A 26407-nucleotide genomic window follows, 5' to 3' on the forward strand; every position below is an offset into this window, starting at 1 on the left:
AGCCCCCCAGGCGCCCCTGTGTATCTTTCTTTGTGAAGTATTTGTTTCATGCTATTACACTGAAAAAGAAATAAGGTTATTTGCCACTTTATTATTAAGTTGTAAGAGTTCGTTTAAATTCGGGATACAAGTCAATATTTTATATTCTAGATACTTTTAATATTCTGGATATAAAATATATTTTTCTACTCTGGATATAAATGGAAAAACTTTGTTCTTTGGTACATACATAATTCGGATGTCTTCTTAATATCACTGGGATGAATTCCCTTATCACTGTAAAATATCCTCTATCTTTTACAGCAGTCTTTGTCTTGGCTTGCATGAACATGGCATATCTTTTTGTATCCTTTAATTTTCAGTCTGTGCATTTATATTTAAAACAGAGTAATGGTAGACAACATATAGTGGGGCCATTCTTTAAAAAAGTAGCCTTAACAGTCTCTGTCTCATTAATTGGAATTGTTAGTTCATTTAAATTTAATGTAATTATTGATATGGCTGGTTGGCTTTAAGTGTACTTTCTTGGTATTTGTTGTCATCATTACTTCCCCCCCACCCCCCACTTCTTTATTGTCCTCTTTTCAGCTATTCATTTAAAAAGTTATTTCATTTAAATTTTTCTATTGAGGGGAGCCTGGGTGGTCCAGTCGGTTGAGCGTCAGACTTTGGCTCAGGTCACGATCTCACGGTTCGTGGGTTCGGGCCCCGTGTCGGGCTCTGTGCTGACAGCTCAGAGCCTGGAGCCTGCTTCGGATTCTGTGTCTCCCTCTCTCTCTGCCCCTCCCCTGCTCATGCTCTGTCTCTCTCTCAAAAATAAATAAACATAAAAAAACCCAAAAAACAAAGAAAGAGACACTCCCTTTATAAAAAAAAAAAAATTAAAAAAATTTCTGTTGAATTCTTAAGTTATATATCCCTTGATAGTTTTCTTTATTGGTTGTTCTAGGGCTAAAAATGTGCATCCTGACCCTGTCAAGGTCTATGTAGAGTCCGTAAGGAACCGCTTCACGCTGGACCTTTCCCACACTCTGCTTCCCACATTGCAAATCTAACAATTAAAAAATAGTATCATTCAGTTTAACCCTGTCCCGATTCCCTGTGCTATTGTTGACATAGTTCTGCATGCATTAAACCCCACCTTCCAGTGTCGTTACTGTTACTTTAAATAGATGTCTTTTGAGGACATTGTAAGAGAAAAACACTCTCGTGTGTTTATGCACTTACTTACTATTTCAAGTACTCTTCGTTCTTCTGTATCTGAGTTTGTATCTGGTGTAATTTCCTTTCATCCTCAGGAACATCTTTTATTACTTCTTGTGGTACAGTTCTAATAGTGACAGCCTCCGTCAGCGTTTCTTTTATCTGAAATGTTTTTTCTTTTCCCCTCTTAGCACTTCTAAGATATTGCTCCTTTGTCCTCTGGCCTCTATTGTTTCTCACGAGCAGCAGGCAGTCATTCTTATTATTGTTCCCCTGTAGATAATGTCTCTTTTCTTCTGGCTGTTTTTAAAACTTTCTCTTTCTCTTTGGTTTTCAGTAGTGAGACTATACACACCTGGATGTTGTTTTCTTTGTATTTATCCCGCTTAAGAGTTCACGGAGCATCTTGGATCTGTGAGTTAGTGTTTTTTATTTTTTATCAAACTTGGGAAGTTTTGGGCCATTATTTCTTTAAATATTGTCCTCTCTTTTCTAATTGCCCTCTTTAGGTGTATTTAGACTCTTTGATTTTTGTCCCACAGGTTCTTTAAGTTTTGTTTATTTTTTCATTAATTCTTCAATCTTTTTTTCTCTCAGGTCATTGGGTTAGATAATTTCTATTGATGTGTCATTAAATTTACAGACACTTTCTTCTGCCATTTCAAATGTACTGTTAAGCTTATCAAGGGATTCTCCCCCCCCCCCCCTTTCAGTTATTATAATTTTGCATCCTGGAATTTCTGCTTATTTCCTTCTTACAATTCCACTTTGCTGCTGAGATTCCTTATCTCTTCTCTCATTAAAATAAATTTTTCTTTAATTTTTTGAATATATTTTCCCCTGCTTCTTTCAAGTATTTATATTAACTGCTTTAAAGTCATGTATGCTAAGTAGGTTCATCTTGGGCCTTATTAACTCCTTTCATGTATTTGTTCTTGCCTATAGACACCTTTCTTTTTTTCATGTTTATTAATTTCTGCATGAAGGACATTGTGGATGATACATTTTAGAGACCTCTAGATTCTGTTGTCTTCCTCCATAGAATAGTGATTTTTGTTGTTGTTGTTCTAGTGGACTGTTCAGTTATTGGGCAATTACCTCTACCTTGTGTAAACTTGGTTTTGCATTCTATTAAGGCAAATATATGGAAAGCCAAAGATATTTCTCAAACTCCTCCAATATGGTGGGCTCTAATCTACAAACACTGTCTCTTCTGAGGATCTTATAAAGGTTTGCTTTTAGGTTTTATTGGGCAGGTTAAAGCCTAAGGTGTGGCCTTTGTGGTGTTTCAGCTGGATGCCCAGGTATTTCCAAGTTGTTAGGAAGGTGTCTCCGCAATTTGTTTGGGCTGGGCCTTCAGTATCTCACAGCACTGTTTAATCTGTGGTATCCATTATATTTCCTAATTATAGCAGCCATGCATTGTTATTTACCTAGTGCCTGCACCCAGTGTGGCTCATGCACACTCACATCCCAGCCCACGGTCAAGGACTGGCAGGGGCCCCTGTTGGCAGTTCTCACTTCCTTAGTGCCCTCTACTTAGGATTCCAGCTTCTTCAACTGTCCTGAACTCTGACCTTTGCCTTTCTGGTCAAGTAGAGCTTTGGGGCTCTGCTTAGGACTCCAGTTGTGCCCATGCAGAGAGCCAGAATGGTAGTGGGGCTCGGCTTATGAGGATGACAGTATTGCACTATTTTCTTTCTTTTGTCTTTTTCGTTTTTTGTGAGGAAGAGAGAGAGAGAGAGAGAGAGAGAGAGAGAGAGAGAGAGACGGAGAGAGGGAGAGGATGAGGGGAAGAAGGAGAGGGGAGACAGAGAATCTTAAGGAAGCTTCATGCCCGGTGCGGTGCCTGATGTGATGCTCGATCTCACAACCCTGAGATCATGACCTGAGCCGAAATCAAGAGTTCTTGGCTTAACTGACTGAGCCCTCCCAGGCGCCGCCCTGCATTTCCTGTTTTCTAATACCAGGAATGGGTACCTCATCTATTTTATCCCGTTCTGTGGTTGGTAACAGTGGGAGGTGAGTTTGGTGCTAGTTACTCCATTAGAGCCTGAAGTAGAGCTCCATGGTTCTTAAGTTTGAAATCAGTAGTGTGATTACTGAGCCCAGTGAAAGAAAACTTAAATGTTGTTAGGAGTCAGACTTACTGGGAGGTCAAACAAATTAGTAGTGTTATATCCTGTCTTTCAGTGTCAGTCTTTGTGTAAGCCTGTTGACTGCTTTTTCATATGCATATAGGTATGTGTATATAGATGCACACATATGTACGTACATCTCTATATCTATATTTATATGTCTATCTATATACATCTCTATAAATCTGTGTATCTATATTTGTATCCTGTATTGTGTTTATATATGGTGCTAGAAAGATTGTTTCTGTAGTCTAATCATGATAATTTATCATGAATCACGCATGCCCTAGAGGCAGAAATATAGAGCTATTCTGTGGTATCAAGATAAGAGTTTCCAGAAAAGAGAAACTCCTTTATTGTTTCTCAGATACTCTTTTATCATTATTATTATTATTATTTTAGAATGGTAGTAGGGAAACTTTCTTTTTAATACCACCCTTATAATAACTTGGTGTTCACTCTTTTTTTTTTTTTTTAATTTTATTTTTTTTAATTTACATCCAAATAGTTAGCATCTAGTGCAACAGTGACTTCAGGGGCAGATTCCTTAATGCCGCTTGTCCATTTAGCCCATCCCCCCTCCCACACGCCCTCCAATAACCTTCTGTTTGTTCTCCATATTTAAGAGTCTCTTGTGTTTTGTCCCCCTCCCTGTTTTTATATTATTTTTGCTTCCCTTCCCTTATGTTCATCTGTTCTGTGTGTTAAAGTCCCCATATGAATGAAGTCCTATGATATTTGTCTCTCTGACTAATTTCGCTTAGCATAATACCCTCTAGTTCCATCCACGTAGTTGCAGATGGCAAGATTTCATTCTTTTTGATCACCGAGTAATACTCCATTGTATATACACACCGCATCTTCTTTGCCCATTTATCCATCGATGGACATTTGGGCTCCTTCCGTACTTTGGCTATTGTAGATAGCGCTGCTATAAACATGGGGGTGCATGTTCCCTTTCAAAACAGCACACCTGTATCCCTTGGATGAAGACCTAGTAGTGCAATTGCTGGGTCGTGGGGTAGTTCTATTTTTAATTTTTTGAGGAACCTCCATACTGTTCTCCAGAGTGGCTGCACCAGTTTGCATTCGCACCAGCAGTGCAAAAGAGATCCTCTTTCCCCGCATCCTTGCCAACATCTGTTGTTGCCTGAGTTGTTAACGTTAGCCATTCTGACAGGTGTAAGGTGGTATCTCATGGTGGTTTTGATTTGTATTTCCCTGATGATGAGTGATGTTGAGCATTTTTTCATGTGTCAGTTGGCCATCTGGCTGTCTTCTTTGGAGAAGTGTCTATTCATGTCTGTGCCCATTTCTTCACTGGATTATTTGTTTTTTGGGTGTTGAGTTTGATAAGTTCTTTATAGATTTTGGATACTAACCCTTTATCTGATATGTCATTTGTAAGTATCTTCTTCCATTCTGTCGGTTGCCTTTTAGTTTTGCTGATTGTTTCCTTCGCTGTGCAGAAGGTTTTTATTTTGATGAGGTCCCAGTAGTTCATTTTTGCTTTTGTTTCCCTTGCCTCCAGAGACGTGTTGAGTAAGAAGTTGCTGCGGCCAAGGTCAAAGAGGTTTTTGCCTGCTTTCTCCTCTAGGATTTTGATGGCTTCCTGTCTTACGTTTAGATCTTTCATGCATTTTGAGTTTATTTTTGTGTCTGGTGTAAGAAAGTGGTCCACGTTCATTTTTCTGCATGTCGCTGTCCAGTTTTCCCAGCACCATTTGCTGAAGAGACCGTCTTTTTTTGCATTGGATACTCTTTCCTGCTTTGTCAAAGATTAGTTGGCCATACGTTTGTGGGTCCATTTCTGGGTCCTCTATTCTGTTCCATTGATCTGAGTGTGTTTTTGTGCCAGTAGCATATTGTCTTGATGATTACAGCTTTGCAATACAGCTTGAAGTCCAGAATTGTGATGCCTCCAGCTTTGGTTTTCTTTTTCAAGATTGCTTTGGCTATTTGGGGTCTTTTCTGGTTCCATACAAATTTTAGGATTGTTTGTTCTAGCTCTGTGAAGAATGCTGGTGTTATTTTGATAGGGATTGCATTGAATACGTGGATTGCTTTGGGTAGTATTGACATTTTAACAATATTTGCTCTTCTAATCCAGGAGCATGGAATATTTTTCCATTTTTTGTGTTTTCTTCAATTTCTTTCATAAGCTTTCTATAGTTTTTAGTGTGTAGCTTTTCCCCTCTTTGGTTAGATTTAATCCTAGGTACTTTATGGTTTTTGGTGCAGTTGTAAATGGGATTGATTCCTTGATTTCTCTTTCTGTTGCTTCATCATTGGTGTATAGGAATACAACCGATTTCTACGCATTTTTTTGTATCCTGCAACTTTGCTGAATTCATGAATCAGTTCTAGCAGTTTTTTGGTGGAATCTTTTGGGGTTTCCATATAGAGTATCATGTCATCTGGGAAGAGTGAAAGTTTGACCTCCTCCTCGCCGATTTGGATGCCTTTTATTTCTTTTTGTTGTCTGACTGCTGAGGCTAAGACTTCCAATACTATGTTGAATAACAGTGGCGAGAGTGGACATCCCTGTCTTGTTCCTGACCTTAGCGGGAGAGCTCTCAGTTTTTCCCCAGTGAGGACGATATTAGCGTTGGGTCTTTCGTATATGACTTTTATGATCTTGAGGTATGATCCTTCTCTCCCTACTTTGTTGAGGGTTTTCAAGAAAGGATGCTGTATTTTGTCAAATGCTTTCTCTGCATCTATTGAGAGGATCATGTGGTTCTTGTCCTTTCTTTTATTAATGTGATGAATTACATTGATTGTTTTACGGACATTGAACCAGCCCTGCATCCCAGGTATAAATCCCACTTGGTCGTGGTGAATAATTTTTTTAATGTAATGTTGGATCTGGTTGGCTAATATCTTGTTAAGGATTTTTGCATCCATGTTCATCAGGGAAATTTGTCTATAGTTCTCCTGGTGTTCACTCTCTTAACCAAGTTATCAAATGCTACATTGGCAATATGGGGACAAACCAACCTTTTCCTAATAAGATGGAATGAAAAAGGATATAACATCACGTTAGTGTTAATCCCGTGAAAATCTAATAAGTCTAGTCATCTGGAAGCATCAGACAAATCCAAACTGAGGGACTTTCAGTAACTGGCTATACTCTTCAAAAATGTCAAGGTCAAGAAACACAAAGAAAGACTATTCCAAACTAAAGGAGATACAGTTGATATGATAACTAAGGGCAGTGCGTGCTCCTGAATTGGATGTTGGACTAAAAAAATAGCTATAAAGGGCATTATTGTGATAATCAATAAAGCTTGACTATAGATTGTGCATTAAGTAATCTTATTGTGTTACATTACATTTCCTGATTTCGATAAGGGCTGTGATGTTAAAAGACAGCATCTTTGTTTTAAGGAAATATACACTGAGTTTTTTAGGGATAAAGAAGCACGGCATCTCTAGCTTTCTCACAGATGCTTCTGAAAATAGTTTTATGTACATCTGTAAGTAGATATAGATACAAAAAATTGATACAGCACATCGGGCCAAATATAAACAGCTTGTGAATCTGGGTAGAGGGCATATGGGAGCTCCTTGTACTATTATTGCAAATTTTCTTTAAGTTTAATATTATACCAAAGTAAAAAGTTATAGCAGAAAAATCAAATAGTGACACATCTCTATGGTTGCAAGAACAGAGATCCATCAAGCTTGTCTAAAATAAAAAGGGGTACAGAGACTTTCAAATTCAAGTATGCCTAGTCTCATGGAGACTATTAGGGCCTGAGTTTGCTTGCTTCATGTTTCAGATGCCGTGTGGTTTCTAGTCTTTGCAGTCGTGGTGCATTTGCTTTGCTCTCTTCTGTACACTGGATTTATCTGCTTTCTCTTGGTTGTTGCCCCTCTAGAAATTGTTCCTCAAAGTCGCTAACTTGCTGTCCTACTTCAGATTCTTGAGAGAAATATCACCGCTATTCTCTAACTAATGCATTGCTTAAACATATGTCAGGTGTTTATTCTTAATCGGGTCACAGGATTGAGGTGGAACAGATGGAGAAGGTGGGTTGAAACATGCAACACAGTTCCATGGCGTTTAGGGCTTTCACTCACAAGCCTACGGTGTAATAAATTCTCTTGAAGGCGCTATAGAAAGATATGGCAGTGAACTGTGTCTCCTGTATCCACCCAGCTTGCTTATATTGCTTTTTGAGTTTACTTTTTAATAGACTCCTAAAATGCTTCTGTTGAGGGTCTCCACGTGAACTTGGATCACCCAATCCCCTTTCTGCTAAAATGAGGAAGAAGTATGATGGGAGTTAGAGGCAAGAGAATGGAAACATTCAGAATTTCTTTCTTTTGTATAGTAAATGGATGACTGCTTCCCTCCCCACTACTGAGTGTTTAAAAAATCACGAGTCTGTGTTAACTTTTGTTGTAAAACTTTTAAGTTTCATTTGACTATGTTGATTTGATCATGCATGTTTATCTTAAGTTCAGATTCATTATTTAAAAACAATTTTTTAAAATTTTATTTAAATCCAAGTTAGTTAACATATAGTGTGATAATGACTTCAGGAATGGAATTTGATGATTCATCACTTACATGTAACACCCGGTGCTCATCAGTGTGCTCCTTAATGCCCATCCCCCCACCCAACACCCCACCAGCAACCCTCAGTTTGTTCTCTGTATTTAAGAGTCTCTTATGGTTTGTCTGTCTGTTTTTATATTATTTTTTGCTTCCCTTCCCTTATGTTCATCTGTTTTGTATCTTAAATCCCACCTATGAGTAAAATCATACATTTGTCTTTCTCTGTCTGACTTATTGCGCTTAGCATAATACACTCTAGTTCTATCCATGTTGTTGCAAATGGCAAGATTTCATTCTTTTTGATTGCTGAGTAATATTCCATTGTGTGTGTGTGTGCGCATACATACCACATCTTCTTTATCCATTCAACCATTGATGGACATTTGGGCTCTTTCCATACTTTGGTTATTGTCGATAGCACTGCTATAAACATTGCTATAAACTGCTATAAACCTTGGGGTGCATGTGCCCCTTCGAATCTGCACACCTATATCCTTTGGATAAATACCTAGTAGTGCAATTGCTGGGTCGTAAGCTAGTTCTATTTTTACTTTTTTTTTTTTTTTTTTAATTTTTTTTAATTTTTTTTAATATTTGGGACAGAGAGAGACAGAGCATGAACGGGGGAGGGGCAGAGAGAGAGGGAGACACAGAATCGGAAACAGGCTCCAGGCTCCGAGCCATCAGCCCAGAGCCTGACGCGGGGCTCGAACTCACGGACCGCGAGATCGTGACCTGGCTGAAGTCGGACGCTTAACCGACTGCGCCACCCAGGCGCCCCTATTTTTACCTTTTTGAGGAACCTCCAGACTGTTTTCCAGAGTGGCTGCTCCAGTTTCCCACCAGCAGTGCAAAAAGGGTTCCTCTTTTCTCTGCATCCTCGCCAACATCTGTGGCTTCCTGAGTTGCTAATTTTAGCCATTCTGACAGGTGTTTTGATTTGTATTTCCCTGATGATGAGTGATGTTGAGCATCTCTTCATGTGTCTGTTAGCCATCTGGATGTCTTCTTTAGAAAATTGTCTGTTCAAGTCTTTTGCCCACTTCTTCAGTGGATTATTTGTTTTTTGGGTGTTGAGCTTAATAAGTTCTTTATAGATTTTCGGATACTAACCCATCGTCTGATGTGTCATTTGCAAATATCTTCTCCCATTCCATCAGTTGCCTTTTAGTTTTGTTGATTGTTTCCTTCGCTGTGCAGAAGCTTTTTATCTTGATGAGGTCCCAATAATTCCTTTTTGCTTTTGTTTCCCTTGTATCTGAAGACATGTCTAGTAAGAAGTTGCTGTGGCCAAGGTCAAAGAGGTTTTTGCCTGTTTTCTCCTCTAGGATTTTGATGGCTTCCTGTCTTACGTTTAGATCTTTCATGCATTTTGAGTTTATTTTTGTGTCTGGTGTAAGAAAGTGGTCCACGTTCATTTTTCTGCATGTCGCTGTCCAGTTTTCCCAGCACCATTTGCTGAAGAGACCGTCTTTTTTTGCATTGGATACTCTTTCCTGCTTTGTCAAAGATTAGTTGGCCATACGTTTGTGGGTCCATTTCTGGGTCCTCTATTCTGTTCCATTGATCTGAGTGTGTTTTTGTGCCAGTAGCATATTGTCTTGATGATTACAGCTTTGCAATACAGCTTGAAGTCCAGAATTGTGATGCCTCCAGCTTTGGTTTTCTTTTTCAACATTACTTTGGCTATTTGGAGTCTTTTCTTATTCCGTACAAATTTTAGGATTGTTTGTTCTAGCTCTGTGAAGAATGCTGGTGTTATTTTGATAGGGATTGCATTGAATATGTGGATTGCGTTGGGTAGTGTTGACATTTTAACAATATTTGCTCTTCTAATCCAGGAGCATGGGAAATTTTTCAATTTCTTTGTGTCTTGTTCACTTTTTTTTCATAAACTTTCTATTGTTTTCAGGTTGTAGATCTTTTACCTCATTGGTTAAATTTATTCCTAGGTTTGGGGCGCCTGGGTGGCTCAGTTGGTTGAGCATCCGACTTTGGCCCAGGTCATGATCTCACGATTTGTGAGTTCGAGCCCCATGTCAGGCTCTGTGCTGGCAGCTCAGAGCTTGGAGCCTACTTGGGATTCTTTGTCTCCCTGTCTCTCTTTGCCTCTCCCCTGCTCACGCTCTGTCAATCTCTCTCTCTCGAAAAAAAAAAAAGTTAATTCCTAGGTATTTTATGGTTTTCAGTGCAATTGTAAATGGGATAGATTCCTTGATTTCTCTTTCTGCTGCTTCATTATTGGTGTATAGAAATGCCACAGATTTCTGTACATTAATTTTATATTCTGTGACTTTGCTGAATTCATGTAGTAATTCTAGTGGTTTTTTGGTGGAGTCTTTTGGGTTTTCCAAGTAGAGTATCATGTCATGTGGGAAGAGTGAAAGTTTGACTTCTCCCTTGTGATTTGAATGCCTTTTCTTTCTTTTTTGTTGTCTGATTGCTGAGACTAGAACTTCCAACACTACGTTGAACAACAGTGGTGAGAGGGGACATCCCTGTCATGTTCCTGACCTTAGGGGTTATTACTTTTTTTTTTTTAATGTTTATTTATTTTGAGAGAGACAGAGAGAGAGAGCAAGAGAGCAGTTATTTATTTTGAGAGAGAGTGAGCGAGCAGGGGAGGGGTAGAGAGAGTGGGAGAGAGGGAATCCCAAGCAGGCTCCTCACTGTCAGGCCAGAGCCTGATATGGGACTTGATCCCATGAACTGTGCGATCATGACTTGAGCTGAGATTAAAAGTTGGATGCTTAAACTACGGAGCCACCCAGGCACCCCAGACTCATTACTTTTTTGAAACAGGAATTGAAAAATATAAAGTATATTTCAAAAATTTCTAAGAGATTATTTTGACAGTATATTTCTAATATTATAACAGAAAATTTTCCTGAAGGTTGTAGACTAATTTTTTTGAGTACCTACTTTGTGTCCTGAGTCTAGTTACTTAAATGATATTACTGAAAATAGGGGCACCTTGGTAGCTTAGTCGGCTAAGCATCTGACTTCGGCTCAGGTCATGATCTCACAGCTCGTGAGTTCAAGCCCCGTGTCGGGCTCTGTGCTGACAGCGCACAGCCTGGAGCCTGCTTCGGATTCTGCGCGTCCCTCTCTCTCTGCCCCTCCCCCGCTCATGCTCTGTCTCTCTCTGTTTCTCAAAAATGAATAAATGTTTAAAAAAAAGTTAAAAAAAAGATATTACTGAAAATAAGCTTCACAACTCATTGAGGCGAGTTTGACTAGCAGGAAAGGAAATAGAATCTCAAAGGGTGACTTTCCCAAAGTCACAATAGTTAATATAGTGGCATTAAAATCCAAAGTAGAAATGAGGTCTGTTAGACTCCGATGTATACACTCTTGCAAATGGTGAGGAATCCGGTGTTCAAATACTTTCACATTTTGAGATAATCAGTTTTATGTTATTTGTCTTAAAGCATGTCACTATTATTTTTTTAATTCTGAGATGCACCCATTATTATCAACAATTTGGTCACATTTTGGCTGGTTTTGCTCAGAGCGCTGGTACAGTGTCTGTTGGTTTTAGGAGGATAAAAGGAGTTGTTAATGAATGCTTAAAAGTGACTTCCTTGAGGTAGTCGGGGTCTATGATTCCAGGAGACAGAACTGGAGAATCTTTTAAGGGCATATCAGTGATATGCACAAATTGTGGACATCCACTCTCAAATTGTCACATTCAAGTATGGAGGTAAATAAGAGTAGTTTTAATGAACATGTAGCTATGAGAAAAGACAAAAAGTAAAAAGGTTGATTCGAGACCACATTAAAAACAGTAAGCAAAGGCTAAACCACTGGCTTTAGACAAATTTCAGATGACTTTTTTTGAGGGGTGGAGTGGGGTGGGGATAACTGGTAAATCTGTATTTAGTACTCTCAATTTTGTCTATCAAGTGAAATTTACCTGAAGCACTTACTTAGCTTGGAAGTAATCAAAGAATGTAACCAACATGTTGGTAAAGTGATGTGATTTGCTAGACCGGTGGCTAGAAGGAAAATGTGGAGAAGGACACTTTCACATCAGGAGTTATTTTCATTGAGTGGGGGGACTTTTGCCAAAGGGAAATAACACCTTTGAAATTTTTTTCTTGAAGTTGGACATAAAAACAAAAATGATAGAAGCCAAATGCCATGAGGAGAAGCTGAAACTGCAGCAGAAACATGATGCCGATGTTCAGAAGGTAGGCTCTCTACCGTTTATTCTTTCATTAACGTTGAATACTCAGAATATTCTAGGTCTTGTGACCATCCCTCCCATCGTCCACTGATTAAATAGTCTGTGTTATAAATAGAATTTGCTAACTTAGTATTTTGGCCAAAGTCGGATCTCTATTCTTCACTTTCTAAACAAATGTGTTTATGTAAATCCTTATAGTTGCCACTACCTTTAGTTCTTCCTGTGTTGTTTGAAGGTTGGCCTTCTTAGAGTCCTTAATCTGCATTCTAGCATTACCTTTCGTAAAAGCTGAAGTAAGACAGCAACTGTACACACTAGTGTTCGTTTTAGTCTGATATTCTTTCTGGTTTTCTGGAAATTAAAATTTGCTTTTTAATTTAAAAAGGAACTTTTGGGGGCGCCTGGGTGGCTCAGTCGGTTGAGCGTCCGACTTCGGCTCAGGTCATGGTCTCGCAGTCTGTGAGTTCGAGCCCCGCGTCGGGCTCTCTGCTGACAGCTCAGAACCTGGAGCCTGCTTCGGATTCTGTGTCTCCCTCTCTCTCTCTCTGCCCCTCCCCTGCTCATGCTCTGTCTCCCTCTGTCTCAGAAATAAATAAATATTTAAAAAAAATAAAAACAAAATTTAAAAAAAAAGGAACTTTTGGATTTAGTTATGTTTGTAATAGACTGCATGCATTGTGTTGGTAGCACTGAACGTACGCTTCTTTTTTCCAGTAGCTCATTGGGATTTATGCCTTTCTGTGTTTCCATTTGTATTTTTAAAGAAAACTTATTTTTATTCTTAATGGGCACAGCAACAATAATCAATTTATGGTTATCCTACATGGCATTTGAGTGGTTAGCATATTTTAGTATTGATTTCAAAAACTGAGTGATATATACATGTATATTTCAATGCATAAAGACTAATCCACATTGAAACTTGGCATTTACTGTTGCACCACTAAGCCTGATTCTGCCTCACAAAACTGAGTGACAGAGATGGTGGCAGAGAGTTGAAGCCGCACATCACATATCCAAGCTTTCTTAAAAGCTGAAAATATATTCATATTTAGTCAGGTGCCTATTTGGCTCATTTTCTTGCAAAGCGACAAGAAGGAAACCACTGATTGAAAATTAGAAAGAGAAAAAATATTGAATCCTTTTCCTTCTTCTTTCTTCTTTCCCATTCACATTTTAAAGGCCAGTATTACTTTCTGCTCTTAGTAGAATTTTACTTTAGCTGAAGTTGGTTAGATAAAAACAGCTATCACAAATATGTTAGAGATTTGGTAATGTAATTTTAATAGAACATAATATCTATCCGAATGAAATGGAATCTATTGATGTATAAGATAAATAAATATAAAAATATATTTGGAAAAATCACAGTAATAGAGTTTGAACTAGGCTTCTTGGTATGTCCGTTACAAAGATCAGTTCTAAGAAAAACATTTAATAATAAAATTCTTTCTGGGAATTTCTCCTTTAAAATAAATTCTGCATGAAAAAAGAAAGCATTGCAACTAGTTTGAAATGCCAGGTAAAATATAAATAAAATCCTTGACCTTACGCCAGGTTTGGAAAGTATATTCCTCAGTTTGTTGCTTGAATGGCATTTTCTAAGTGTCAGGAATCAGGGAGGAATAAAATTAGAGTGTTTTATCTGTTTGTGTACATTCTTTTCCTTTTTTGCTTTTTTGTGGACTTTAGGATCAAACTAGCTTCTTTTCTATTTACCAATCATTCTTAGAGGTGGAAATGCTGGTAATAAAAGCACTAAGAAAAGGCTGGTTAGACGTTGGTGAACAACCTTCCCTGCCCATATTTTTTAAGCTGAATTTGAGTGTACAGGAAATATACTCCAACCGTACGAAAAGTGGATATTCATACTCTTGCCTCAGTTTGTTTTTCTTTTTTCCCCTTTGTTAGCACATTTTTTGTTCTACTTGCTAACTACTGCATTTTGGTTATTTCTCGTGTGTGTGTGTGTGTGTGTGTGTGTGTGTGTGTGTGTGTAGATGTATTTAGGAGTATAAAATCATGATTCAACCCTAATAAATGATTCATTTAAAACTTCTGACACAATACAATTAATGATGTAAAATATTCATGTAATTTTTGACTTATTTTGAACTGACTTTTTTTGATTCATAATAGCAAAGCTAGATCTAAAAGAAGCCTATTACAGGTCATCTTCCCATGTGTCTGGGGATTTTTGTTATTGTGCATGAAAATGAAAGGACACCAGAGGGAGGATCCAGGGGTCTGCTCATCTGAAAGTGTCCTGTCCCAGTGCAGTGGAGGGGGGGTGGGGGAAGGGTGGATTGTGCTGTGCCAGCCAAGTTTCTGACGGCTTCTCTATGCTTCTTTATGACACACTTTAATCTCTGAATTATATTTTAGAGAATCAAGTTATTGTTTATGTTCTCCTTGAAAATTGATACATGAAAATTGAAAGCTGATGACATATTTCTTTCAGTAATCAATTATTTTAGTATATTTTATATTTTCTCAGTGCCCTAGAAGATAGTTTTTACATCTTTTTTTTGGAAACCCATTTATGGGATTAAGTGAGACTTAACAAAAAATATTGTGCTTGTTTTAAAAGTTACGTGTTCTCTATATAAAAATAGTTTACTAAAACATTTTAAATTTATTTGCAGATTTTAGAAAGAAAGAATAATGAAATAGAAGAATTGAAAATTTTATACAAAAAGAAACAAAATGAAATGGAGGAGACTGTTAGAAAACTTGAAAAGAAAGGTGATGTATTGTTACATGAACTTTTTGAAAGCATTTCCATTTTATTTTAATGGTTGTATAAAGTAAAATTTTAGTTCTGACCTTTAATATGAGATGGGGATGTTTATATGGCCTTCCATATGACTGAGTCAAAACTGTGTGTGTGTGTGTGTGTGTGTGTGTGTGTGTGTGTGTGCGTGCGCGCGCGTATGTATGTGTGTGTGTGTCTGTGATATGTTTATATGTGTGTGTGTGGTGTGTGTATGTATGTGTGCGTATGGGTATGTGGTGTGTGTGTGTTTGTGTGTGATGGTGGCAGTGGTGGTTGGTTTGATTAAGCAGTTGGATGAATCTGTCACTACTCTTCCTACTTCCTAACTCTCTCTCCTTATTGGACTGGAGCGGCCATGGGTCAGTCATAGATTAGAGCTTACTGGCTTTCCCACGGAAGTCTAGGGAAATTATTCCTCTTGGCCTAATAAAATTCATTACATTAAGTATCTACTTTAAGCCTTGTGCAATAGGCTGGTGTTGTGATTGACAGAACAAACATTTAAAAGGTATTCCCCATTTACGCTTTCATTACGAAGGAAAAGAAAGCATGTAATCAAGTGTTAAATTGACTATGACTATAGGTTAAAACATTGAACTGCAACAGGCAGTCAGAGAGAGTTTTAAAAATCTGTTGTAGGCAAAGGAACCTTAATAATGGTTTTGTGAGATTTGGTTAGCTGGAGGGAAGGGTTCCAGGTACCGGGGCAAGGATGCTGTGCTGTCCGGTGTGCGAAGGGCTTTGGAGAGCCCTTGAGCTGGAGCAGATGTCCTGTACATCAGGAGAAGGATTGAAAAGGACAAGACAGGGGACCTTAAGCATGGCTTTGAATTTCAGATTTAGAAGTTCCAAGCTTATCCTGTAGGTGCTGCGGAGTCAGAGAAGATTTTTGAGAGGTGAGCTTTAGAACCTCATGTTTAGGAGGAGTAGCCTGGTAATGGTGAGTGTGACAAACAAGATGAGGCTGGTTTCTAGCCTGTTATAATAGAGGTGGCGTGGAGAGAGCAAGCGAGCGGGTGAGCAAGCGAATTATTCTACTTATCAGAAACATGGGCTCTGATCCCAGCCCTGCTGTTCGATGTCTGCTCTATGACATCCCGACGTTTCTCGGCTGTGGCTGACTCTATAAAATGGTGAGGTTGGAATCAGTAATGTATAAAGCCCCTTCCGACTCGAGGATGTTCTGCTTCCACGCGTCTGCAACTTGGCACGAGAATACTGGAATGATGGTCGGGCAGTGGGAGGCAGTGACAGTGGAACTGAAGAAGACATTTTGAAGGATTCGGAGGATTTGGTGAACGGTGAGATAGAATCGATGCGACAGGTTTCTGTTTCCAGTTTCCATATAGAACTTGCTCTCTCCCAAACCGCCAAACCGGAGTGTATCTGAGAGGATAATGCCCTTGAAATTGAGGGTGGCGATTGTGTATATAAGTTAACTGACGAAGCAGATATTTTTAGGTTTATTTCCAGACTTAAATGTCGGTGAAGGCAATTAGACATTTGTTCAGGTTCTTTCGCCAAATATCAGTGGCTACAAAAATAGTTAAAATTTTTTTCTAGGCTTTCGTTTCTTATGCCGATTCAAACCAGGCAATTTAAACATGCCTGAGATTTCAAAATAATATTTCCTAAGGCTTTTTGAACTGCAAACAGATCTTAGTTTTAATTTTGGAATTGTGAAGTAAAATGCTGTCGATGCTGAAGACTAATATTAGGCTAACCTGGAGTCTTTTCTTTTTCCCCTTTTGTGTTGCATGGCTGAGATCTATGTGTGAAATAAGTTTCTCTGTAAATGTTTATGAACATTTTGCTATCTTAAAGTGAAGAAGAACATGTTCGGTAAGCTAGGAAAGTAGTACATTCAAGTAAAAACACAAGTGAATTTATTTTACCCTCCAGAAGACACGAGTGTATTAAACAAATTTTCACTTAAAGCAGCAACAGTATAAGTCATTAAAAATTTTTTTAATGTTTATTTTTGAGAGAGAGAGAGACAGAGTGTGAGTGGGGAGGACAGAGCGAGAGGGAGACACAAAATCAAAGCAGGCTCCAAGCTCTGAGCTGTCAGCACAGAGCCCGACGCGGGGCTCGAACTCACAAACCGTGAGATCATGGCCTGAGCTGAAGTCGGATGCTTAACCGACTGAGCCACCCAGGTGCCCCATAAAGCATTTTTAATAAGAAGATAGAAATTTAGATGATTTATAAGGGAAATGTTTTATATCATTGAAAGCCTATTTTGTTTCAGTGACACAAACCTTGGCAACAATTTTAATGTATCTAGAAGCGACAGTATATTGAAATGATGAGTTTTTTCATCTATTTATTCAGGACACATCTTTTTGAGTACTTGCCTATGTGGCAGTGTTTTGGCCTGTAGATAAAAAGTTGAAATATCTTTCTCCTTAGGAGATAGGCAAGTAAACCATTATAACATATAAAGTAATAAGTGATTTATTGGAGAAATGGATGAGGTTCCCTGGGAATAAAGAGGAGTTTCTTTCTGCCCCAGCAAGGGGAGGAATCTGGTTGGTGAATGGTTCATAAAGAGGGTGATACTCGAGGGGCACTTGGGTGGCTCAGTTGGGTAAGCGTCCAACTCTTGATCTCATAGGTCGTGGGATCGAGCCCGGTGTCAGGCTCTGGGCTGACAGTGCAGAGCCTGCTTGAGAGTCTCTCTCTCCCTCTCTCTCTGCTCCTCCCCCACTTGCTCATACACACACTCTCTCTCTCTCTTTCACAAAATAATTAAACATTAAAAAAAGAGTAGAAGGTGATACTCAAATTACGACTAAGGATAAGTAGGGGTTTTTCAGTAAGAAAGAGATGGGCATTCTGGGTAATAAATGATCACAGTTAGGCAGAGAATAGATGAAAGAACATGGCCTCGGGAAGCTGTGGGTAGGTTGGTGTGTTTACAATACAAGTTTAAAAATATGGAAGTGCTGAGAAATATGGCAGGAAATAGATCATGAGGAGCTGTTTTCCATATTAGAGATTTTTGGTTTGTATGTTTTAGGTGAGGGAAGTTGTAGAAAGATTTCATGTCTGAGAGTAACAGTGCTGCATTTGCACTGTAGAAAGGTCTCTTCAAAGCCACGGAGGACCCATTGGAAGGAAATGATATAGAGGCCAGCACACTGTTAAAATTGTCTCGGGAGTGAGTAGTAATGGATTCAACCAATTCTGTGGTGATAGAAATGGAGAGAAAGCGAGCAAAGAAGAAGAGATCCTTCAGAAAAGACAATTGAGAAGACTTGCAGAAAAATGGAATTCTCTATCAACTGGCAAACCTTATTTTTTGTCATCAGACTCTGATGAGGTAGCTAGAATTGGTCTAACTATGTTTTCATCATTTTTGACAGTTCAGATCCTTATACGTGACTGTCAAGTTATCAGAGAGACCAAAGAAAACCAGATTACAGAGCTAAAAAAGATATGTGAACAGAGTACCGAATCTCTGAATAATGACTGGGAAAAAAAGGTAAGCTACATAAGATGGTAATGGAAAACACAAAGGTATACGCTTGAAAGTAATATATTTAATTATAAAAATATATTCACAGAATATACAGAAAAGTATGAAAAAAGAAAATGACTTAAAATTCAGGCCCAACGGTCTAGAAATAGCTACTGTTCATGTTTTGGTATATTCTAGAAGTATAATGATTTATAAAGTAGGTTTCACTTAGAAAACTTACTTTTGACTAATTCTTGAATTTCATGTTCTGAAATTTTTGTCATAGCTTATAGGTTTTAAGGAAAATTAGTAGGGAAAAAACCGCAGGATAATTTTTGGAAATTATACCTTTTTAATTTTGGATTTTGGCCATTGGATCATTTCTTTTCTGAAATTTCGGATAATACAATATTTATAGTATAAACTTATTTTTGATGTAAACGAAATTAGTAGCGGATGGGTTTTTCTTGGAGGAGCATTTAATTTAATTAAGGAAATATTCTCACATAATTTAGTAGTGCCAAGAGCAATGTAATAAAAATACTTGTTATGAACGAATCTCACATAGTCATATAGTACTTTGACTTAGGAGCCCTTGACCATTAGTTCAGATTACAATATGTGCTTACAATAAATTAGGTTACTTCTTTTGAGGTATTCCATCATAAAGATAACTCATACTGTTAACTCATATTCTCTCAATAATAGTCAGGGTTCAAAACGTTTTACTGAAAGTTATCAGTGCCTTTCCAGGCAGACGCCGTTGGTCTGAAATCTGTCCTGGCAATGGTAGCTTTAGGCCGAGTCTGGGAAGTGCACTGCAGATGTATTACGATGGGGAGAATCCACTCTTTTCTAGTTTTATTTTGCCAATTTCTGTGTTTTTTCTCATTCTCACATTTGGTTTTGTCTTTTTTCCATAAGTTTGGCATATTTTTGTGTTTGTTGCAGGTACATTGCATACAGAACAGGTGTCCTTCCTCCCTTTGTCTGAATTCCCTCGTTCCTTACTTTTCAGTTTAAATTGCCGGGTGTTAGAAGAGAAAAAGCCTTCTGCGTTCTACCATGTACAAGGGTACATTTTGTTCCTTTGTCTGGATTAGCAAATCTTTCTTACAGCTACATGGTAATCAGCGGATGTGAAATCCACTGCGAACGTGATGGATGGCCTTTTTTATGAAGTACAATTGCATGTAAATCTGGGCAGATGGGAAAACGTGGTGCAAGTAAGATAGGTACCAAAAATTAATAAGGCGATGATAGGTGTACCTCATGATTTATGCAAGCATTCATTAAAAAATTATGAAGTACCTATATGGACAGGTGGTGCAAGTTTGTGCACGTGCATGTGTGTACATGCGTGTGCACGTGCGTGGTGTATGCACATTGCGTGTGGTGTGTGCACGCATGCGTGTGTGTGTGGGGGGTGTGTGTGCACACTCGTGCATGTGTGCGTACTCCCTAATATCCCATTAGAGATCTCCGTTGCACATGTCTCACTCCAAGTCCATTATACAACTTCCTATTTAAGATGTCTCCTTGATCGAAATCCCATCGTTCTTCCCAAACCCCATCTTCTTCCTTTGTTGCTAAAACATCTCCTCCTAGGGGTTTTCCCTAATTCCCTGTTCCCCGTGGCATTGCTGTTTGCCCAGATGCTTAGGCTCTTCTTTCTGCCTCACCTCCACATCCAATCACTTGTCCAGTTCTGTTGTTTTGTTACTTGTTTTGTTATTCACCCTTGGTCCTTCCCTAGTTCCAGAAACTATCACCTCTTCCTAGATTTGCTGTAACCGGACTCTCTGCACCTCTTCAGTCCACCCCCCACAATACACCACACCGATGGTCTTTCTAACACACTGGTCCCCGCCCCCCACACACCATGTTTAAATCACACCAGTTATTTCCTGGTAGGAAATTTACAGGACTCTTCATGACTGAGACTCTGGATCTTTCAAGCTTCACCTTCTGTCACAACCCTACGCTGTTTCTTGTATTTCTGGACTAGCTTCACGGAACTTTCCCAGTTATCTGATTCTAACGTGCTGTTTCTAACCTGTGCGCCTTTAAAAACATGGACTTATGATTCACACACCATAAAATTTACCCTTTTAAAGTGTACAGTTCAGTGGTTTTCATTATATTCACAAGATTGTGTGACCATCATCACCATTTAATTTCTGTCACCCCAGAAAGAAACCCATTAGCAGTCACTTCCCATTTCCCCTCCCTCCGGCCCCTTGGAAACACTAATCCACTCTCTGTCTCTGGAATTCTGCCTATAGAAGCACATACTATGTGGTGGTTTGTGACTGCCTTCTCTCATTTACCGTACGTTTTTTAGTTTCACCATGTTGTGGCATGAATCAAGAGTTTAGTCAGTATTATGGCTGAATAATCCATTGAATGGACGTACCACATTTTGATTATCCATTCATCAGTTGATAAGCATTTGAATTGATTCCATTTTTTGGATATCACGAATAATGCTGCTATGAAAATTTGTGTATAAGTTTTTGTGTGGACATATGTTTTCATCTCTCTTGGCTATTGTCTGGGGGAAGACACTGCCTGTGTTTTCTTTCACTCATACACTCATAATACTTCTGACTCCAGATGTGTGGGTTTTCTAAACATCAAGCAGTTTTCTTGGACACCAACTGGTGTCCTATAATTCCATTAAATTTTGACACTATTTGCCTAGAGTTAGTTAGTGTCAGATCCTACAACATAAGGGCTAAATCCCACAAGACTTCCCCCACTTCAGATGTCAACTAAAAGTTCCAGGTTGTTACCTGTACTTCTAACCAAATGCCTATAAATAGGAGTAACACGAACTGCTCCTTGGCTTCTATGATTTGTGAGAATGGCTCACAGAACTTAGGGAAACATTACTTACATTTACCATTTTATGATAAAGGATATAATAGGAGATATTGATGAATAGCCAGATGAAAAGATTCACAGGGGTAGGTATGTGGGAAGGGGCCCAGAGTTTCCACGTCCTCCCCTGGCACACCATTCTCTGAGTACTTGTACATGTTCACCAACCTTGAATCTCTCCCAACCCCAAACTTTTGGGATTTTCAGGGAAGCCTTATTACACAGGCAGGAGCAATTGTAAACTTAATCTTCAGCCCCTCTCCCCTTCTCAGGGAATGGGGTGTGGGGCTGAAAGTTACAAGTTTCTCATCATGGCTTGATCTTCCAGGATGACCTCCATCCTGAAGAGCCCATCAAGAGTCATCTCGCTGAAACAAAACACACTCGTTTCACCTACGAAATTCTTAAAAAAAAATTTTTTTTTAAATGTTTTTTGTTTCTGAGAGAGAGAGAGAGAGAGAGAGAGAGAGAGACAGAGTGTGAGTGGGGAAGGGGCAGAGAGAGAGGGAGACGCAGAATCCAAAGCAGACTCCAGGCCCTGAACTGTCAGCAGAGAGCCTGACGTGGAACTCAAACCCATGAACCGTGAGGTCATGCATGACCTGAGCTAAAGTCAGACACTCAGCCGACCAAGTCACCCGGGCACCCCTCACTTAGGAAATTCTTAAAAACATTTTTTTTAATGTTCATTTATTTTTGACAGAGAGAGAGAGAGAGAGAAAGCAGGGGAGAGGCAAAGAGAGAGGGAGACACAGAATCCAAAGCAGGTTCCAGGCTCTGAGCCATCAGCACAGAACCTGACTCAGGGCTCAAACCCATGAACTATGAGATCGTGACCTGAGCAGAAGTCAGATGCTTAACCGACTGAGCCACCCAGGCGTCCCTCACCTGGGAAGTTCTAAGGGATTTAGGAGCTCTAGCCCAGGAGCCAAGGTCAAAGACCAAATATTAGAAGAAAAGATGCTCTTAGGGCTCTTATCACTTCGGACATGACGAGGGTTTTAGCTCTATGCCCGGAACTGGGGGCGGAGACCAATATATCTATTTTCTGTTACTTCACGGATATATACTGAGGAGTGGGATTTCTGGGTCATATGGTAATTCTGTGTTTAACATTTCAAGGAACTGCCTGACTGTTTTCCGGAGTGGCTGCGCCCATTAACCTGTGGGCTTTTACAATACTTCTCCACCTATTTACGCAGATTCCTAGTTTCTCTGGGTCCTTTCTGTCATGAGGCAACTACATGGCCAAATGTCCAGGCTAAAGATCGATATGTAAGACCCTGGGAAAACCTTTTGCATCCCCTGTACCCACTGTCAAAACCCTGGCTAAAGAATGTGTGGATCCCCTGATGATCACAGGGCTCTGGTGGCATCTTGATGGGTTCTTAAGAACCCCTAGCCAGGTCTGTCCTTTAGAGCATGACAAGTAGTATTTGCTGCTCAAACAGTTTATCCCCGAGGGGCGTGTTTTCCCTCTAAAGCCTCCCAGACCAAATTACCTAGATGCTAATTCATTGCTAGGTTTGGGAAAGCTCGCTGTGATCTGTTGTGCCTGGGACTTGGTAGATACCGATAGAATTTCTAGATGAATACTTGAGTATTAGTCATTTCCAGTCAGATAATTGGGCTAGATGCACCTGTTTGATCCTCAAACGTATCAGCCAAGTTGGAGCATACTTGTTCCTGCCAGTGTCATGTTTCCCCTTGCAGGCTCAACTGTAAATTCCCCGGATGAGATGACTCAGACTGACGTACAGATCCTCCTCTAGCTTCAACCATGTACTAGATGCTGTGGATTTTTAACACTAAGTAGGCAGATGTCCTGGGCGCCCCGGGAGACCATAAACATAAAGAAACCACTACAACAGGGCCCCCCGGGTGGCTCAGTTGGTTAAGCGTCAGACTTCGGCTCAGGTCGTGATCTCCCGGTTTGTGAGTTCAAGCCCCGCATCGGGCTCTGTGCTGCTGACAGCTCGGAGCCTGGAACCTGCTTCGGATTCTGTGTCTCCCTCTCTCTCTGACCCATCCTCTGCTCTGCTCATGCTTTGTGTCTCTCTCTCTCTCTCTCAAAAATAAATAAACATTAAAAAAAGAGAAAGAAACCACTACAATAGGAATAAAACCACAAAATCCTAAGTGACCCTTTTAGATCACTTATTAGAGTTACTACGCACATCAGTCGACAGCACTGAAACCGAGGTGCTGTGGGCTTTGCCACATTCACATGCCAGCTAAGTGACTGACTTTTGAATACCAGACCTAACGCCAGTTTAAAGCATATACTTTGGCAAAAAGTACAAATAACAACCTCCCAGGGATTTGGGGGACCACTCAAAAGTAGCCCACACTGCATATGTTGAATTGGTGGAACCCCAGGGTCTTCTTTTGTGTGGCTGTTACTGAGCCATCGTCACTTTTCCTGTTCAGCTAGAAATTAGAAAACTTCTTGGAATTAGAAAACAATTATTGCCCGCATTCTGCCTTGAATTTCCACCCTGTCTCCGGGTTTTCCCTATTAGTTCAGTATCTTAAGAATCTCTGTGTCCGTGTTACATCCTTGTGTCTCCTATTCGTGAATGGGAAATCCAATCTGTCCTTTAATCTATTCTGGACTTCTCCCGCCCCATCTATTGCGTGAGCCTGGGGTTGGATGCAGGGACAGGAGTTAGATTCAGAATCTCCCTCCCATTAAGATACGTGAAGGAACCGCGCCCAGGCTGGGAGCCCAGGCTCGCAACTCGGTTTAGAAGCTATCCGCCCAACCTTGTTTTCTTTACCTTAGTTACATAGATATTTTGGAGCTTCATCTGTGTAAACGGTGGGTACCTAGTCTTTATCAAACCTGTATACTTGAGGACACGTAGTATATAGTTCTCCTTAGGGAACTCTTTCCCTATTTGATTTATAAATGCTATCTTTACCTCTACTTTTGTATAGACTACGGAATGGGTAAAAATAGTTTCTTGTTGGGGGTGAGGGTGAAGGAGAAGGCATTGTTAACCTTACTCTTATGCAAAATTTTGTGCAAATGAACTGAAAATCCTGACGGATGATGTTCCTAATCGATAACAATATTATAAACTTTTCTGTTTTCTGATTTCAGGCAAACACTAGTGTTGTGTACCTGAGGCGTTGTGCTATCTGTGTGATTTATTTACCCTTTCTACCTGAGGTGGAGAATTCCCTTTCATATTCATTTGCTCATTAAAATTTTCACTTCAGGAACGTCAAGAGAAAAATTATTTCTTAGTCACACTCTATACAATATCTTTACTGTGAATATTTATTTGTGAGTTTTACATCTTTTGTTGTTAGGTCACCAAATAAATAAAGAAAGAAATAGAGGCAAACATTTTTTTTTGAGTTGCAAACTAATCTGTTCTATAATAATGGTGAAAGAGTCAATTCTTGAATTCACTGTGTAGCTCCACAATGCCGTGGCAGAAATGGAAAAGGAGAAGTTTGATCTTCAAAAGCGGCACACGGAAAATATTCAAGAGTTGCTCGAGGACACAAATGTACGTCTGAATAAAATGGAGGGTGAATACATGGCACAGACACAGTCCACGGTGAGGCTTTTTTCCCTTTTCTTGCCATTTTTAGTAAGTATCCTGTTAATCTCCATGACTCCACGCTTCCCCGACATGTGCCGTGCATAAATAAATGTGTTACAGAATTTAAAACAACATTTTACCTTCTTACTTGGTACAAAATTATATGCAACAATGGACAGTCTGTTGAAGTTTGCTGTGGGATTTTACTCTGGATTGTTCAGTGGTGCTTTTTTTTTTTTTCCACCTCCCAGAAGCCTTGACAAATCTTTTTTTCTTGTTTTTTCACTGACTTTCAGTCTAGAGATTTCAGTCTAGACTTTCAGTCTAGAGTCTATCTTTCTCTCTCTTTCTTTCTTTCTTTCTTTCTTTCTTTCTTTCTTTCTTTCTTTCTTTCTTTCTCTTTCTGGTTTGTTTGTTTGTTTCATTTCAACTTGACTGAGGGACCAGACAGAGATGTCATGTGGTAATCCCCAAAAGTTCCCTTCCTGAAAGGATGCCGAAGAAGGTCACCATAGTTCACAGCAGAGAGACCAGTAACTTTCTCTCAGGAAAGATGAAGGATTCCCCTCAGCAGCCTCCTCAGGGAGCACGTGGTTGCAGAAGATGGGTCTGAGAGAGTGAGTTCTTCGGCCTTTGAGAAGCTTAGCTGACTTCCTCAAATACGTAAGCCTGAAACAGGTAGGCTAATGGGTACGTGAACAGGGCTCCTCGCATCTGAAGCAAGTGTACCTCATCGGTCTTGTTCCTAATATGTGATGTGACCCCACTGAATGGGGTCTTTTGTCAGGCTGAACCCCGTTCTCATTTCCCACTGACGGCCCACCCGGGCCACCCTGGCCTTGACCCTGTACTTCCTTGAATTTAAAGGTGTGGTTGGTGCTTGAACATGAGTCAGTTATTCAGTCATATCGTGGAGACCCCTAGACCAGCTCTAGGGCCTGTCTCACAGGGCTAAAGAAATGAGAAGCAGGATCCATAGAGACTTGGAACTTAGGCGTTAGGGTCTTGGGTTCAAATCCCAGCTTCTTACTAGCTTGAGTGCCTTGTCAATTTTTCCAGTGTTAATTTTCCTCATCTGCTGGAAAGGATAACAGTAGTACAGTGTAATACATATTGTTGGAAATTTTAAATAAATTAATATACATAAGTTATGTAATAAGTACTCAACAGTTAATTTTTTAATGTTATCTTTGAAAATGTAACATGTAAGAATAATAAGAGAGACATATAAATGAGAAAATAATTAAGTCAAGAAGTTAATCAACATTTGTTTGAAGATGGCAGGTTGAAGATCATGTTGGCCTCTATCCCTGCCCACAAAAATGATAGTAAAGGGATAAAGAAAAAGGCATAAACCCAGAAGGACAAAGAGCATTTGACAGTAATACAGTTTTTGGAGTTGGGAGGTTGTAGGTGAAACTGACCTAGCCAGTTCAAGAAAGCAGAACCCTCAGTCAGCACTGAAGAAATGTACAAGCAAACTGGGTGACACCATGGGTCTTCTAGATGTGCAGGGCTTGTCAGCATCAGTCCCTGCTGGAATAGGAGGGTCAGGTGGTGCTTCAGTACCTTGGATTCCTAGAAAGTTTGTTTAAGCAGCTAGATGTTGACTCTGAGTGATGGACACAAGT

The 26407-nt window shown here is 39.6% G+C and overlaps 1 protein-coding gene across 9 annotated transcripts in view; it reads left to right on the plus strand.

The window, feature by feature from the left end:
- The window catches only part of CEP112 (centrosomal protein 112), a 415035-nt gene that overhangs the window by 69844 nt on the left and 318784 nt on the right, over nt 1–26407 (plus strand). For all 9 annotated transcript variants that reach the window (XR_009614112.3, XR_009614106.3, XR_009614109.3 and 6 more), the window contains 4 exons: nt 12015–12101; nt 14743–14842; nt 18242–18360; nt 24648–24791. Coding sequence is in view for 2 of the 9 variants with exons in the window: in XM_060645622.3 (XP_060501605.1) it covers nt 12015–12101; nt 14743–14842; nt 18242–18360; nt 24648–24791 (450 nt within the window). In the remaining 7 variants the exon portion in view is untranslated. The remainder of the gene's footprint in view (nt 1–12014; nt 12102–14742; nt 14843–18241; nt 18361–24647; nt 24792–26407) is intronic.

This window comes from Panthera onca, chromosome E1 (genome assembly GCF_046562875.1).
Source record: "Panthera onca isolate mPanOnc1 chromosome E1, mPanOnc1 haplotype 2, whole genome shotgun sequence".
Lineage (NCBI taxonomy): Eukaryota > Metazoa > Chordata > Mammalia > Carnivora > Felidae > Panthera > Panthera onca.